This window comes from Mastomys coucha, unplaced genomic scaffold (assembly GCF_008632895.1).
Source record: "Mastomys coucha isolate ucsf_1 unplaced genomic scaffold, UCSF_Mcou_1 pScaffold5, whole genome shotgun sequence".
NCBI lineage: Eukaryota > Metazoa > Chordata > Mammalia > Rodentia > Muridae > Mastomys > Mastomys coucha.
In genome coordinates, this window is record NW_022196911.1 from 57,078,976 (window position 1) to 57,093,542 (window position 14,567).

General features: G+C 41.5%; 1 protein-coding gene across 3 annotated transcripts in view; it reads right to left on the reverse strand.

Annotated features, from left to right (window-relative positions):
• Akap10 (A-kinase anchoring protein 10) overlaps nucleotides 1–12,020 on the reverse strand; it is a 64,405-nt gene extending 52,385 nt beyond the window's left edge. The window contains exons 1-2 of one of the 3 annotated variants that reach the window (XM_031355065.1): nucleotides 11,752–12,020; nucleotides 4,016–4,063 (exon numbers count right to left, since the gene is read on the reverse strand). In XM_031355065.1, coding sequence (XP_031210925.1) covers nucleotides 4,016–4,063; nucleotides 11,752–11,839 — 136 coding nt within the window. In that variant the 5' untranslated portion in view covers nucleotides 11,840–12,020. The other 2 variants (XM_031355064.1, XM_031355066.1) reach the window with 2 other exon arrangements.
• Between the last annotated feature and the right edge of the window lie 2,547 nt (nucleotides 12,021–14,567).

Here is a 14,567-nt window from a genome sequence, read left to right on the forward strand (position 1 = left end):
CCTCAAACTCAGAAATCCACCTGCCTCTGCCTCCCAAATGCTGGGATTAAAGGCGTGCACCACCACCATCCAGCTTTAAACTCTTTTTCTACAGTACAAAAGTATTTCTGGGTCGCCATCTTAGAATTCCTCCAAACTACCCTTTTGAAAAAGCCATATAGTGCTGGGCAGTGGTGGTACACGCCTTTAATCCCAGCACTTGGGAGGCAGAGGCAGGCAGATTTCTGAGTTCGAGGCCAGGCTGGTCTACAGAGTGAGTTCCAGGACAGCCAGGGCTACATAGAGAAACCTTGTCTCGAAAAACCAAAAAAAAAAAAAAGAAAGCCATATAGCGTCAGTATCCTGCTCAAAGGCTTGCAGTGGCTCCCCATTTTCTCTTCTGTTTTTGGATTTGTTTGTTTGTTTTTCTGTTTTGTTTTGTCTTTTGGCATAACTCTCTTCAGCTTATTTCATGAAGGAATTACATTAGTATGAGTTAAAAGTGGACCCCAAGGGGCTAGAGAAATGGCTCAGTGGTTAAGAGCACTGACTGCTCTTTTGAAGGTCCTGAGTTCAAATCCTAGCAACTACATGGTGGCTCACAACCACCTGTAATGAGATCTGATGCCCCCTTCTGGGGTGTCTGAAGACAGCTACAGAGTACTTACATATAATAAATAAATCTTAAAAACAGAAAAAAAAGAAGTGAACCCCAAACAGATATACTACACAAGATAGGTTTTTTTGTTTTTTTTTTTTTTAATTATGACAAGGGACAGAAGTGAAATCCTACTCATTGTAAGGAAATCCTCGCTTAAGCTTCAGAGAACCACAGCACTTAAAACCCACAAACCTTCAGGAATAATCCTTAGCTAGTCCAATCTCTATTAGAAACTGGTATTTGTTCTATAGTTGAATTGCTTCTCCATATTCTGGATGCATAACTATAGTACAATGGTAACAAGGGCAAATTTCTTCTTAAATGCTTCTTTTTATCATAATTATGAGCAATCCCTGGAAGTAAGGGACTTCCAGCCTGTTGAATTCTTACATGGATATGTAACCCTCAGTCACCTTTATTTGAAGGTTCTAGATAGCAGGCATATGATACAATCCCTTCTCCTCAGTGGAAATGGCCTGCCAAAGGCAGCAGCAGGAGAAGAGGGTGTGGGGGAGGGTGGGGGTGGGCAGACTGGGAGCATCAGGAATCTAGGGGGGTGGAGGGAAAGGCAGCTGAGTCGTTGGTAACAACTCTGTGACTAGGGCCTCTTTTCTTTCCTGGTCTTTATGGCTCTGTACAATATCATTTCAATCTTTCTGTAAAAATTTCCCTTTACTTATCTGAAGGACCCTCTGACTCACAGATATATTCAAAAGAATTTAAAGGCTGGCAAGGACAAAAACAAAGAACAAAAATCCCAAACCAAACCAATCTTCTCTTTTATTGAAATCCTCTTCATTCTCCAGTGTTTATATAAGCCGTAACATTTCCATGAAGTATTCCCTAAAGTTTGCTGACCTTAAATTTTCTGGGTTCCTTGCAATATTTCGCTTCAGCTCACTATGTTAACACTAGGCAGCAATCACTACCTAGAACATCCATGACAGACCAGGCAATCTATTGTTTTGTCTATGGGTTTTTACTTCTGTTTGGGTCTCTCTGAACAATTCTTCAAGACTGGCATCTCCTCCATTTTTAGAGGTAGAGGCAAATACACAGAAAAGGTGATTACTTTGTCCTAGATCTATAAACTTGGAAAGAGTCATTTCAATAGGTAGAATTCCAACCTAGGGCACTTAGGGTCATACCTCTGGTTAAAACCTCAGACCCTAGAATTACTATGTGTGAAACATATGGAAATGAGTACCTCAAAAGCACTTCCCACAATATACCACAACTAAACATGTAATTCCCTAGCTTGGTTCTGTGAGGCAAGCCAGAAAGGTAGCAAGTCATAAACCTTACACCCGTGTCCCTCACATCTGAGATCTAATCAATAACACAACTCAGTTAATTTACCTGTTGGACTTCAATTCTGTCCTCACCTCTTTATTCTCATCACTAATTCAAGCCACCTGTAAAATTATTTGGCAAATTTTCTTCTCCCCTATCAGTCTATGAACTATATCCAATATCTAAGTTTTTCAGAGTCTTGTTACAGTAACTTTTTAAAAGTTTTTAAAAGTTATACCAACCTTTTAAATAACAAGAATTAAAAAGTGTTCTATAAATGGTGGCCATTTGCTGGTTTACATTTAAGTAGGTCCTGTTAATCAGACTACAACTTCACATTTATCCTTACATATGTCTATGTATGCATGTGTGTGCATGTTCATGCATCCAAACAAGTACAGGTATATCCGTGGCAGGGAGTGTTTATGGAAATAAGAGGATAAGTTCCAGGATCAGTTCTCTCCTGCCACGAGCGTTCTGCCCATTGAGTTTCCCGAAGGCCCTTCCTGAAGGGCTGCTGCTTGTAATGCTTCTGTTATTATCCTAAGGTCAAGTCCTTACCTGCTAAGCAGAGACTATGTGATCTCACTAGCAGATTATGAGCATGAAAATTACTTCACTTTATATATTATTTGGCAAATTATTATTTTTCAGACATAACTTATTTACTTGTTTTTTTTTCTGAGACATGGTCTCACTATGTAGCCTGAGCTGTCCTAAAATTTGCTATGTAGGCCAGGTTGGCCTCAAACTCAAAGAGATTTATTTGACTGCCTCTGTCTCCTGAGTGCTGGGATTAAAGGCATGCTTCCTCTTACCCATTTAGTATGAAGTTCTTTTATTTTTTAAGATTTTATATGAAAGTACACACCATATAATAAATAAATATTCAGACACAACAGAGGGCATCAGATCTCATTACAGATGGTTGTGAGCCATCATGTGGCTGCTAGAATTTGAACTCAGAACCTTCAGAAGAAAAGTCTGTGCTCTTAACCGCTGAGCCATATCTCCATTCCTAGTATAAAGTTCTTAAATCTCAATTTTAATTTAAAGAATTAGAAACTTACTGGGAAACAAAATGAAGCCAATCTCCTCACTATGCAAAATGAAAACTCTAAAGAAAGCTCCAAGACTTTCGTTTCAAAGTCAGGCTACTAGTGTCAGCTCTGTGTGAAGACTGCAGTTCTGATGGCTAATGCCTGCCTTCTCCCAGCAGACGCATCTTCACAAGCCTCCACTTAGAACTTTCACCAAATGCTAGTCACATCTGGCTTAAAGAAGGTAGTTTAAATGAACTCACTTTAAGTTATCAATAATAAGTTTATAATAAGGCTGGAGGAACATTTATTTCTTTGATCTTACAAGTCTTATAAACGTTATAAATTAAATTCTCTGGCTAATTAAGCAGACAGTAAACACTCAATGCTGGCCACATATCAGGAAAATACTAGAAAAGTCTAACCAGGCAGTGGTGGCGCAGGCCTTTAATCCCAGCACTTGGGAGGCAGAGGCAGGTGGATTTCTGAGTTCAAGGCCAGCCTGGTCTACAGAGTGAGTTCCAGGACAGCCAGGGCTACACAGAGAAACCCTGTCTCGAAAAACCAAAAAAAAAAAAAAAGAAAAAAGAAAAAAGAAAAAAGCGTCCTTAAGCCCACAAATAAGAACAGTGTGTTAATGTCCACAATGTCCACAATGTACTGGGAATAAGCTTCAATGAAGGCCATTGGTTCTAAGTAATACAGTGAAAACTGCACTCATCCACATTTCTGAATAGACAGAAAACCAGCCTTGTAAATGGGATTCTCTCTAGCTGTCACCGCTCAGTGTCCATTTTATTGAACAAAGCCAACTAGTTAGGGAACAACCAAATGTATGATTTATAAAGAAAAACTGGTACACTTTAGAGCAGCCAGTAGATGCTCAGTAGAAGCCTGTTAGACTATAATTAAAGAGAAAAATCACAATTATAAATAATAACAGTAATAATAATAGAGATGATTACTGTCATTGCAAAAGATAAAAATTAGAACATCCATACCCACACGTCCATCACTGTGAATACAAAGGAGAATCACTCACCTTTAATGGATTTGACATCTAAGGTCTTCTCTTGCTCTTTACCTTTCACTAGAACACAAAAGAGCATCATGACCAACTTATGCGTGAAAGAGATCCATTCTATATACTGTCAACATCAGAGACACTTGAATCTAACGGAATGTGTATGCTGAGTTCTAGAACAGTGAACCGTGTGTGCCCTGGGGGTAGGTTAGTTCTTAGAATTCTTTGAGAAAGGAACCTCTGAACAGCAATGGATCAAACCCTCTGGAACGGCTCTTGAAGAGCCAGCCTTCAAAATATCTACATTCAAGTTCTGCCTCTTGCTGTTTATCAGCTGTGTAATCATGGATAAATTATTTAATTTCACTTAACGTTAATTTCCTTAAGTAGTAAAATCAGGTAATTTATAAAACTTACTTAGAGGGTTGCTGATGAAAAATGAAGTACTTGCAAAAGGCATTTGAAATAAATTTAGGGTAAATTTTAATACCACGATTCACCCACTATGCTGCCTACAAGCGCAGTAAAGAAAAGGACTTCTTTGGTTATATATATCATCTTACTTCTTTTGTATGCCCTCCCTAGCTTTGGGTACAAACATCCTAAACTTACAACCTCAATTCCCAAGCCTAAGGTCTAACAGGTTGTCCCTAAAATGATTACATAATCTTTCCTTTATTACACAAAACAGTGAAAATTCTATAGCAGATAAGCTCACAACAGCAAGCAAGCAAGCTGCAAGGCTGCTCTGGGCAAGTGCGGATTCTATTATAAAACCTGATGTGAGGTTATTTTTAATCTCCTTTACTTTCTTTGTGTTTGTCTTAAATTTTAAATTTCCTTGAATTCATTGAGTGGCTTATCAAAGTAAGAAATCTCAGAATGTGCCCATGTCTCCATGTTCTGAAATACTATTGATGCCGAAAAGCCAGGAGCAAAACCCAGCTGGCTCTCAGGTATCTCCCTGAAGTCAACTCATCAACAACCCAAATCCCCAGAGTACGCTCAGCTTGTCCAGACCAGAAACGTGCCCTTGCCTTCAGCAAACTTACTTCCAAGCATGTAGGCATCAACCTGAGAAAGATAAAGTGGCTGCTGTCACTAGGCATTGCTGTCAAGAATGTGTGACAGAGTGACCAGTATCTGACAGAAATCCTCTTGCCTTATCCTTCCAAATGCTTCAATAGCAAGATTGTCCCACCCATCATCCCACAGTGGCCTATGTCTCTTCTGATAGAAGGAGATGGCAAAGCCTATGCTATGGAGAGGATGAAATTACAAGGTTATCATATCTTTTTAAATATTAAGATGTCATGATGAGCTGGGCGGTAGTGGAGCACGCCTTTAATCCCAGCACTTGGGAGGCAAAGGCAGGTGGATTTCTGAGTTTGAGGTCAGCCTGGTCTACAGAGTGAGTTCCAGGACAGCCAGGGCTACACAGAGAAACCCTGTCTCGAAAAACAAAAAAACAAAACAAAAAAAAAACAAAACAAAAAAATGATGTAATGATGGTCCTATGCTCTATAGAGGATGAAGTTACAAGCTTGTCCTATCTTCTTAAATATTAAGATGTCATAATGGTCCTTACTTATATTTTCACATATAACTAGCCTATAAAAATTAACCCTGACTTTTAAATTTTTATTTATGTTTTTGAGACTGAGTTTTTCTCTGTAGCCCTGGCTGCCCTAGAACTCACTCTGTAGATCAGCTTGCCTGTTTCTACATCCCAAGTGCTAGGATTAAAGGCATGCACCACCAATTTTTAATCACCCTGATTGTTTTCTGTCATGTCATTTATTTTGAGGCACGGATCTCAGAGGTTCCAGCCCATTCTTGCTGTTGCTGAAAAGGTGAAACACAGGAGCAGGAAAGTGGTAGAGACCATTTAGCTCACAACAGCCAGCAGGCAGGGCCAATACCGTCTTGTAAAGCCCCCTGTGTTGTTGTAACTCCAACTTTACACCTGCAGCTTTGCATCTCACCTAAAGCCAGACTGGTGCGGCTAACTGTTGATCTACTTCTTATCTCTGATAGGTTTATTTAAATTATCTGACCTATCATCAGATTTTTAGTATTTACTTTCTCAGGGTAAAACTTCAGTCCACCCTTCAACTTGTCTTTCTTTCCTATTCTGTATCCCATCAGTCAGCAAGTGTATTAAGGGCTATCCCAGAATATAACCTAAATTTAGCCACCACCACTCTTGACAGTAATGCTGGTTGAGACAGTCACCTCTAATTAGGCTAAAGAAGTCCTTTGAGATGTTACTTGAATTTCAGCTTAGATGTCAAGAGAAAGCTGATTTTATGAAGATGGAGAAAGCAGCACTATTTTGTTATCACCTTGCTTATGAAGTAACTAGTTAAAACTATCCAGAAAAAACAATTCCACATTTCCTACCTCATATTCTATATCTGTAGCTATACATCTATAGCTATATTAAAGGTTCACACTTACTCTGAAAAAGGACAGAATATGAACTTTTAAAAATGTTTTAAAATTATGTACTTTATGTATATGAGTGCTCTATTTGCATGTATGCTTGCATGATAGAAGAGGGCATCAGACCCTATTACAGATGGTTATGAGCTACCATGTGGTTCCTGGGAATTGCACTCAGGACCTATGGAAGAGTGGCCACTGCTCTTTACCTCTGAGCCATCTCTCCAGCGCCATTTTAAAAAAAATTTTTAATTGGGGTTGGAGAGATGGCTCAGTGGTTAAGACCACTGGCTACTCTTCCAGAAGACCCAGGTTTGATTTCTAGCACCCACTTGGTGGCTAACAACTGATTGGAACTCCAGTTTTAGGTGATCAATGCTCTCTTCTGGCCTCCATGGGCACAGCATTCACATAGTGCACGAACATACTACACTCAGGTAAAACATTCACACACTATTTTTTTAATCTCAAATTTTATTTTACTTGATACACTGTGTGTATGTATGTCAGTATACACACATGGAGATCAGAATATAATGTGAATCCTTTCTCCTTTCACTATAATGACTTCCAGGGACTGAATTCAAGTTGTCAGACTTGCCCGACAAGCACTTTGACCTGCTGAGGCATTCCACTAGTCCCATACTATAACTACTTTTAAGATCTGCTGAACTTAAAGGTCTCTGTTTATACTATCAAAAATACAGACATGTCTGTGTTACAATAACACGTTGCTTCAAAAGCTGGTGGTGCACTGGGCTGTTGTGATGGCTTAGTGGTCAAGAGCATGTGCTGCTCTTCCAGAGGACCCATGTCTACAGTTCCAGATGACCCAACTTCCTCTTCTGACCTCCTAGGGCACCAGGCACACATACATACATGTAAGCAAAACACTCATAAACATATAGAAATCAAAAAAACAAAATAAAAAACTGGTGGAGTAAGAGATTTGATGAGTGGACTGTATCTTGTCTCTGAAATAGAGAAATAAATCCCAAGGAGTAGAGAGATGGTTTAATCCTTAAAGTGTTTGCCATATAATCTTGATTAATTTGAATTTGATCTTCAAAAGCCACATTAAGTTGAAAGAACTGACTCCACAAAGTCAGTATCTAAGTCTTTTGAGATATGCTCTTTGTAATCTACTATTTAGTCTTTTTTATTTTTTTGAATTTTCGGATTCTTAGATCCTTAGATTTCCTTACATGCCCAGTTACACCTGTACCCCATACACATAAATAAAATAAAAATCTCCAAGTAGAGAGGAGCACTACATGTGAATTAAAATTTGAAATGTCTTAGAGGTGAAAAAAAAAATCTGATCTTGGGGTAGAGAATTTAAGGTATTTAAGGAAAGAAGGCTGAAAAGATGGCTCAGTAGGTAAGAGCACATACTCCTACCTGTCCTGGGTTGCATACCTTTAATCACAGCACTCCAGCAGAGGCAGCTAGGTCTATAGAACAAGTTCCAGGACAGCCTGGAGTACACTAAGAAATCAAGTTTCTTAAAAAAAAAAAAAAAAAAATTAAGCAAAAAGCACATACTATACTCTTGTATCAGACCCAAGTTTGGATCTCATCACTCACGTAACTTTAGCTCCAGATCTGACATAATACTCTTCTACACACACACACACACACACACACACTCTCTCTCTCTCTCTCTTTTAAAGAATTTAAAAAAAATTTTCTAGAAGGAAAGGGCTCCATCCTAAATGAAGTTTCTGAGTACCCTAGAGTAGGTTGAAATTACTTCACGTTTGCTCCTCTTCTGTAGGTCTAGTAAATGAAGGCAAGATCTTCCATGAGCCCTTGAAAGTTGGATCTCTGTACTGAAGAAGGCATTCCCTTTCTGCTTGTGTCTTCTGGGTTTCAGAGCCATGATCTATTCAGCTGGTTGGAAACACTGTGCCAAGTGGCCAGGTGTGATAGTTTACGTTTTGGGAGCTAGATCTTGGCTTCACACTGTAGAACTGTGTCTATCAATAACATTTCAAAAGAGAAAGCTGACAGCAGTTAAAAAAAAAAACAGCACAGATGAGAATAGAAAGGTATGCCTATGGTAGAGTAAATTGTTCTAACCACTTTGCACTTGTTATCGCAGCCTGATGATCAATTTCTTGCATAACTGCATAGGAAGATACCTACTTAAATAATCATCAACACCAATGTTTGTAAGTAAAAGCTAAGAAATAAATTTATTAATAGGAAAATGGGTGAACAGAAATATAAGAAATTAAGTAGTTATAATAACTTCCAAGCACCCACACAGTGGCTCACAGCAATCTTTAACTCCAGTTCTAGAGAATCAGATGCCCTCTTCTGGCCTCCTTGGGCAAAGGCACACACATGGTGTATATACATACACAAACAACACACTCATACATATAAAATTCAAAAGGCAGTGCTAATTCCTATGGGACATTTCCATGTGAAAGTAAAATAAAATGACAGAGATCTAAAAACAAGCTATTCTTAAAGACAATGAGAATCCTGTCATTGCATCCATTCCAGGGTATGTATACAGAAGAGACAGGACAGGCTATTACATTCTTGTAATCCCTGTACTTAAAAGACTGAGATAAGATTGTTGTACTTTTTTTTGGTTTTTGTTTGTTTGGTTTTTTGGTTTTTTGAGACAGGGTTTCTCTGTGTAGCCCTGGCTGTCCTCGAACTTAGAAGTCCGCCTGCCTCTGCCTCCCAAGTGCTGGGATTAAAGGCGTGCGCCACCACTGCCCAGCAGGATTGCTGTACTTTTAAGGCTAGTAATGACTACATATCAATATACTGATTTGAAAATTAAAAAAAATAAAAAAGACAACTCATGACAGTAGATTACAAAGTGCATATCTCAAAAGATTTAAATACTAAGACTAAGAAAAACTTAACACAATAGACTTAGATACTTGACTAAGAAAAACTTAACACAATAGATGGGTAAACTGAGGAAACACTAAGGTAATTCTTATAACTGTTTCCATTTTGTTGTGATGTGTGAGTGTTTTGCCTACAATCTACACATGTGCATGCCTAGTGCCCAAGGAGGCCAAAGAAGGGTAGTGGATTCCCTGGACCTGGAGCTCCAGATGGTTCGAAGCTGCCATGTAGGTTCTGGGAACTAAACTCAGGTTCTGTTTAAGAACAACAAAAGTTCTTAAGGGCTGAGCCATCTACAGCCCTCTTTTCCTGATTTTAGATTCACCATTTTAAATGAAATGTAATAAACCTCTATCAAGAAAGAAAAATAAACTGATGAGGCTCTTTATGAGAAGTTTTCAGAAGTTGGGTGTGGTGATACATGCCTATAATCCAAACACTAAATTAGAGGAAGAAGAACGTCCACAAGGCCCCCCTGATCTCATCAGTAAACCGTAAGGCCAGGACTACAAAGCCAGACTGTCTTGACTCCCAACCCTTCAAAATGGTTGTTTCTAGCTTCCCTGGCCACATTCAGTATCCAGAACTCATCTGGAATAATCTTTTTTTTCCTTAAGTACATTTATTTATTTTGTGGGAGTGGATGTATCACATGTGTGGAGGTCAGAGGACATCTTAATGGGAGTTACTCTTCCCTCTGACGTTGTGGGTCCTGGGGATCTAACTCAGACGGTTAGGCTCCACACCAAGGGTCTTTATCTGCTGGGCCATCTAGCTCTAGAATGAACTTTCTAAGCAAATAATCAGATCACTCTAAAAGGTCACTTCTCTCAAAAGTTTTACAACATATTCTTTCTGCATTTGGAATAAAACTCTCGATAATGTGGTGGTGTCTGCCCACCTGACTCTCTATGCTTCAGTCACAGTGACCGCCTTGGCTTTCTTAAAGGCACCAGCTCTTTATTCCCTGTACCTCCAGTGTCTTTCCTGACCTCTCTAAAAGTTACATCCCACTACTGATCCACACTAGCTTTAGGTTTCAAGGTTACGTACTGAATTCTTCCTCTAACATCCAACCAAAATAGGCTTTTCTCAATAAATTACTCTTTCATTACATATCATTCAGTTTGTAAGTATATATACACATTTTTTTTGGCCTACTCATTGCCTGCCTACAGCATCAATGAGCTTCATAGGTACAGAGACTATGTCCATATGACTGTTCCGACACCCTAAGACAGTGTCTGGCAGATTGGACACTTGACAGTGTGTGTTAAATGAACAGACAAGTCTATTGTTCAACTTGAAAATAGTCCCATACTTAGAATGCATTTTTCCCCCTTAAAAAATAAGCACCCCAACACTGTCAAACTAGGTTCAGTTAACAACTCCAGAGATATTAAGACACTTTACTGACAAAGCTTCCTACCATTTACCAGTTTCATTCACTCCTCACCTAGCATCAACAGACAGCTTCAGTCCTATGAGGCCTTTAGGAATCACCTGATTCGCAGCTTGAAAAAAAGTGGGTTAACCGGCTGTCTCGGTTACAGAGTTTATGAAAAAGCTATCATGTGAATACAAGTCTGATTTAGTGTTATGTTCCCCCCCCAAAGTCTGATACATCTTCTCTGAAGCAGTAAGAATGAACGGATACAACCACCTCCATCTAAAGAGATCTGACTGATCAATTTGTGTATGTATATTTAATGAAACACAATAACCCTTTCCAGGATCAAAATCACCTTGCCTCGACTTTAAAACTAAGTAAGCTTTTACAACTGAACATCAGAAAACATCAGAAATCTAAGTAGTTCATTTATAACAGCAGCAACGGTTCCAATTATTAGTCAAGTTGCTCAATCATCAAAAGCAGCAGTCTTCCGAATACGGAACTTCAGTAGTAAGAAATTTTATTTTAGGAATAACAGTGGGCCCCCTTCCGCTCTCCACCCCCGCCCCCAAAAGAGGAAACTAGAAAATAGCGCTAGTTGAAGAAATAACAGTTTCACGTGCTTTTAGGTATAACACACCCGCCCCCCCCCGCGCAAATATTCGGAAAAGTCAAGACTTCCTATAAGGGACTTCCTTGATCTTGATCCAAAGTGCGCGCGTGCACACAGACAACACACACATATAAACCTCTGGAAACCAAACGCACCAGAAAAACCTTCCTTTAGCAAACAGGTGTTAATTTCTATGGGTTGAAGCAAGCACTTTCGGCCCAAAGCGACAATGCCCCTCGACCTCCCTAGAGGAGGCCACCTTCTCCCCTGCAGAGTCCCGGGCAGCATACCGCACCGCGGATGTCGGCGCGGAGGCCGAGCGGCTCACCGAGAGCCTCGCGGCCGCCCTGACGAAATCCTAGCAGGTTTGCTGCCCCACCGCTGCCCGAGACCCGGCTCGCCCCCCGCCGGCGACCCCTCGGCTACCTTTCCGCCGGAAGAAGGACATGGCGGGGCCCGGGTCGGGGCGGAGGGCGCGGGGGGAGTGTCGCGGGGAGGGCCCGGCTCCCCTCATTCAGCAGCTGGCCGGGACTTCCGGGTCCGCAGGAGCCTCAGCACTAGTCCGAAAACAGCCCCTTCTTCCGGGTGTGGGCGCTGCCGCCTCCTCGGGATGCCCCGGCAGCTGCTGCCGCCATGTTATCAACAAGCCACCCGCTCAGAGTTCCGGTCCGTCCGCGCGCGGGGCTTCACGGGAGGCCCCGGCCCCGCCCCCTCCTGCGCACCTCCTCCCGCGGGGCTGGGTTGTGCCCGCCCAGCCCACGTGACCTGGCGTCCTCGAGTCCGTGAGCCCTTCCTGCTAGAGGCTTCGGGTGACGGCGCCTCTTTGCCGAACCTCCTATTCGGGAAGCCGAGGCCAGCCCTGCCGCGCAGCCGATTGGCAGCTTTACCCTGCCAGGTCCCCGGGGGATGCAGGCGAGCCAGCAGGACCAGGAATCGAGGGCAATAATCTGCTCTTATGGAGCTCCTGAAGCTCCGTCCCTCAAAGTGACCTCAGGAAGGAAGGAGAAAAAGAGTAGTAGGCTCATTTTCAGACGAGATCCCTACAGATGCTCAAACCAGAAAGAGCCAGCAAGCTGAGCCTCGACAGGGGAGGGACTATTTCTTCCGTTCTTATTCGAATGCCATCTTTTGACTTCCTTAAAACTTACCCACCTTTAGCGCCCTGGATGGATGGTCACTATTAGCTGCAACTGCTGTCAAAAGCGAACCAGGAACTCATGATGCACACAATTGCTGATTTTTATGTTGGATCAGTGAAGTCTACATGAGACAGAAGGAAAAACTAGTCCAGGAGAGCAACTTGCCTGATTATTCGGTGTGTTAAAACAAAAACTAAATAAAGCCTGGAGTTTTAACCATTTTATTAGAGCAGGTTAATAAGTTTGCTAGTTTTGTTTCCAGGCCTGTTTGCTAAAGCATGAAAAACCACCATAGCTAAATTTCTTTATAACGTCGTGCACAGAGACCATACTAAACCCTCCAGGTTAGTAACAGTCTTTAAATTTGCTCTTGGTATGGAGGAAACGGCACATTCCGTTTGCCGAAGGTCATAGCTAACTAGAAGTGAAGCCCAGGTTTCAAGGTCACCCTGGGCAGGAGCCAAAAAGGAGAGCAGAGCTGTGGTTGCCCAATGTGAGGTGATGCTGGGGAGAGTCATTGGTGCAGAGATCTGAGATGATTTGGAAATGAATATTACACTCTGGGCATACCCCCTCCCTATTCACACCCACTGCCCACCCTTGGACACCTTTCCTTGACTAATATTAAGACAAGCCAGGCGAGGTGTTCTGGTGGTGAAAGCCTTTAGTGCACTTGGAAGGCAGAAAGGAGCAGCAAGTGGATGACTGAGTTCAGGCCAGCTTGACCATGGTGAGACCTTGTCTCAAAAAAGATAAAAAAAACAAAACAAGATGCTGAAGGAATGAATGGCTTAGCAGTTAGGAGCTCAGACAACACTTGCAAAGAGTCCACAGTTAGAGCATCTACTCTGTTCTTAGGGAGAATTGGTGGTGCTAATATCAGGCCTTTCCCTTTCCCTCCTGGAGTTCCAATCCTGACAGAGACTGTTTTATATTTGTTAACTGGTTAGCTGATCAGGGCAGGAGGAACACCAGACGGATGAGTGAGGAAAATCCCTTGGATGAGCAAAATGTCAATGAGGTTGAAAGGGAGGGCTCTGATTCCATTAGGATTTCTTGAGTCCTTACTCATTCTCTCAGGCTAAATAAACATAATCTGTCTTGAGGAAGTGTTTCAATTCAATTTCCAATGAGGTTGATTCTTTGATCTCCTTCTACCAGAAATTCTGGAGTTGCTTTTATTCTCTGTAAGAAATAGATTGTTACACAATCCACTTACAGATAAGAAGAAGGCAATAGGCCCCCTAGCTGGTGACTGGTGCTGGCTTGTCACAGACCTCTAAAAAAGTTACAGGTAGCTGGGCAGTGGTGGCGCACGCCTTTAATCCCAGCACTTGGGAGGCAGAGTCAGGTGGATTTCTGAGTTTGAGGCCAGCCTGGTCTACAGAGTGAGTTCCAGGACAGCCAGGGCTACACAGAGAAACCCTATCTCGGAAAAAAAAAAAAAAAAAAGTTACAGGTACTTACTACTCATGGTCAGAAAAGTGGGAGGGGTCTATTCATTAGATACGGGTTTGTGTCCTTAACCAATAGCATGGGAAATTTGGGAAGGGGCAAATTCCAGTCAGTGGAGACAAGGATAGGAATTAGAGGGAACTTAAGACCCCTCCAGATTGGGGGACCTTAAAAATCACTGCCTTGTACCAAAGCATTGCACCAGAAATTTTTACCTTTTCTTTTTGCTGGCATCCCTTTCTGCAGAATTGTATATTTAAAAACTACTTCATTTTGTTAGTTCCTTGAATAAATTATATTATTTCCTCTATCTCTGAGACAGCTAGACATAGCAGTCAGCTAATCATTATCATTATTTACTTGTGAGGTACTCTTTATGTTCCTGGCTCTTCACAATTAAGACATCACATAGTCCTTCACACATACATCTCACCGCCACCCCACAAGAGACCCTGCCGCCATCATCACTTCTTGTTTATAGAGATGGTTGGGCTTCTTTGTAATGACCTGGGATCTCAACGGTAATAAGAGATAGAGGAAGGAAGAAGGGTTGTTGGTGAAGCTGTGGCTCCCACTTCACTTACTGTAGTTATAACCACTCCAAACAACTTGTACCTGCTTTGAAAGACCCCACTCTGGGCAAGGTAT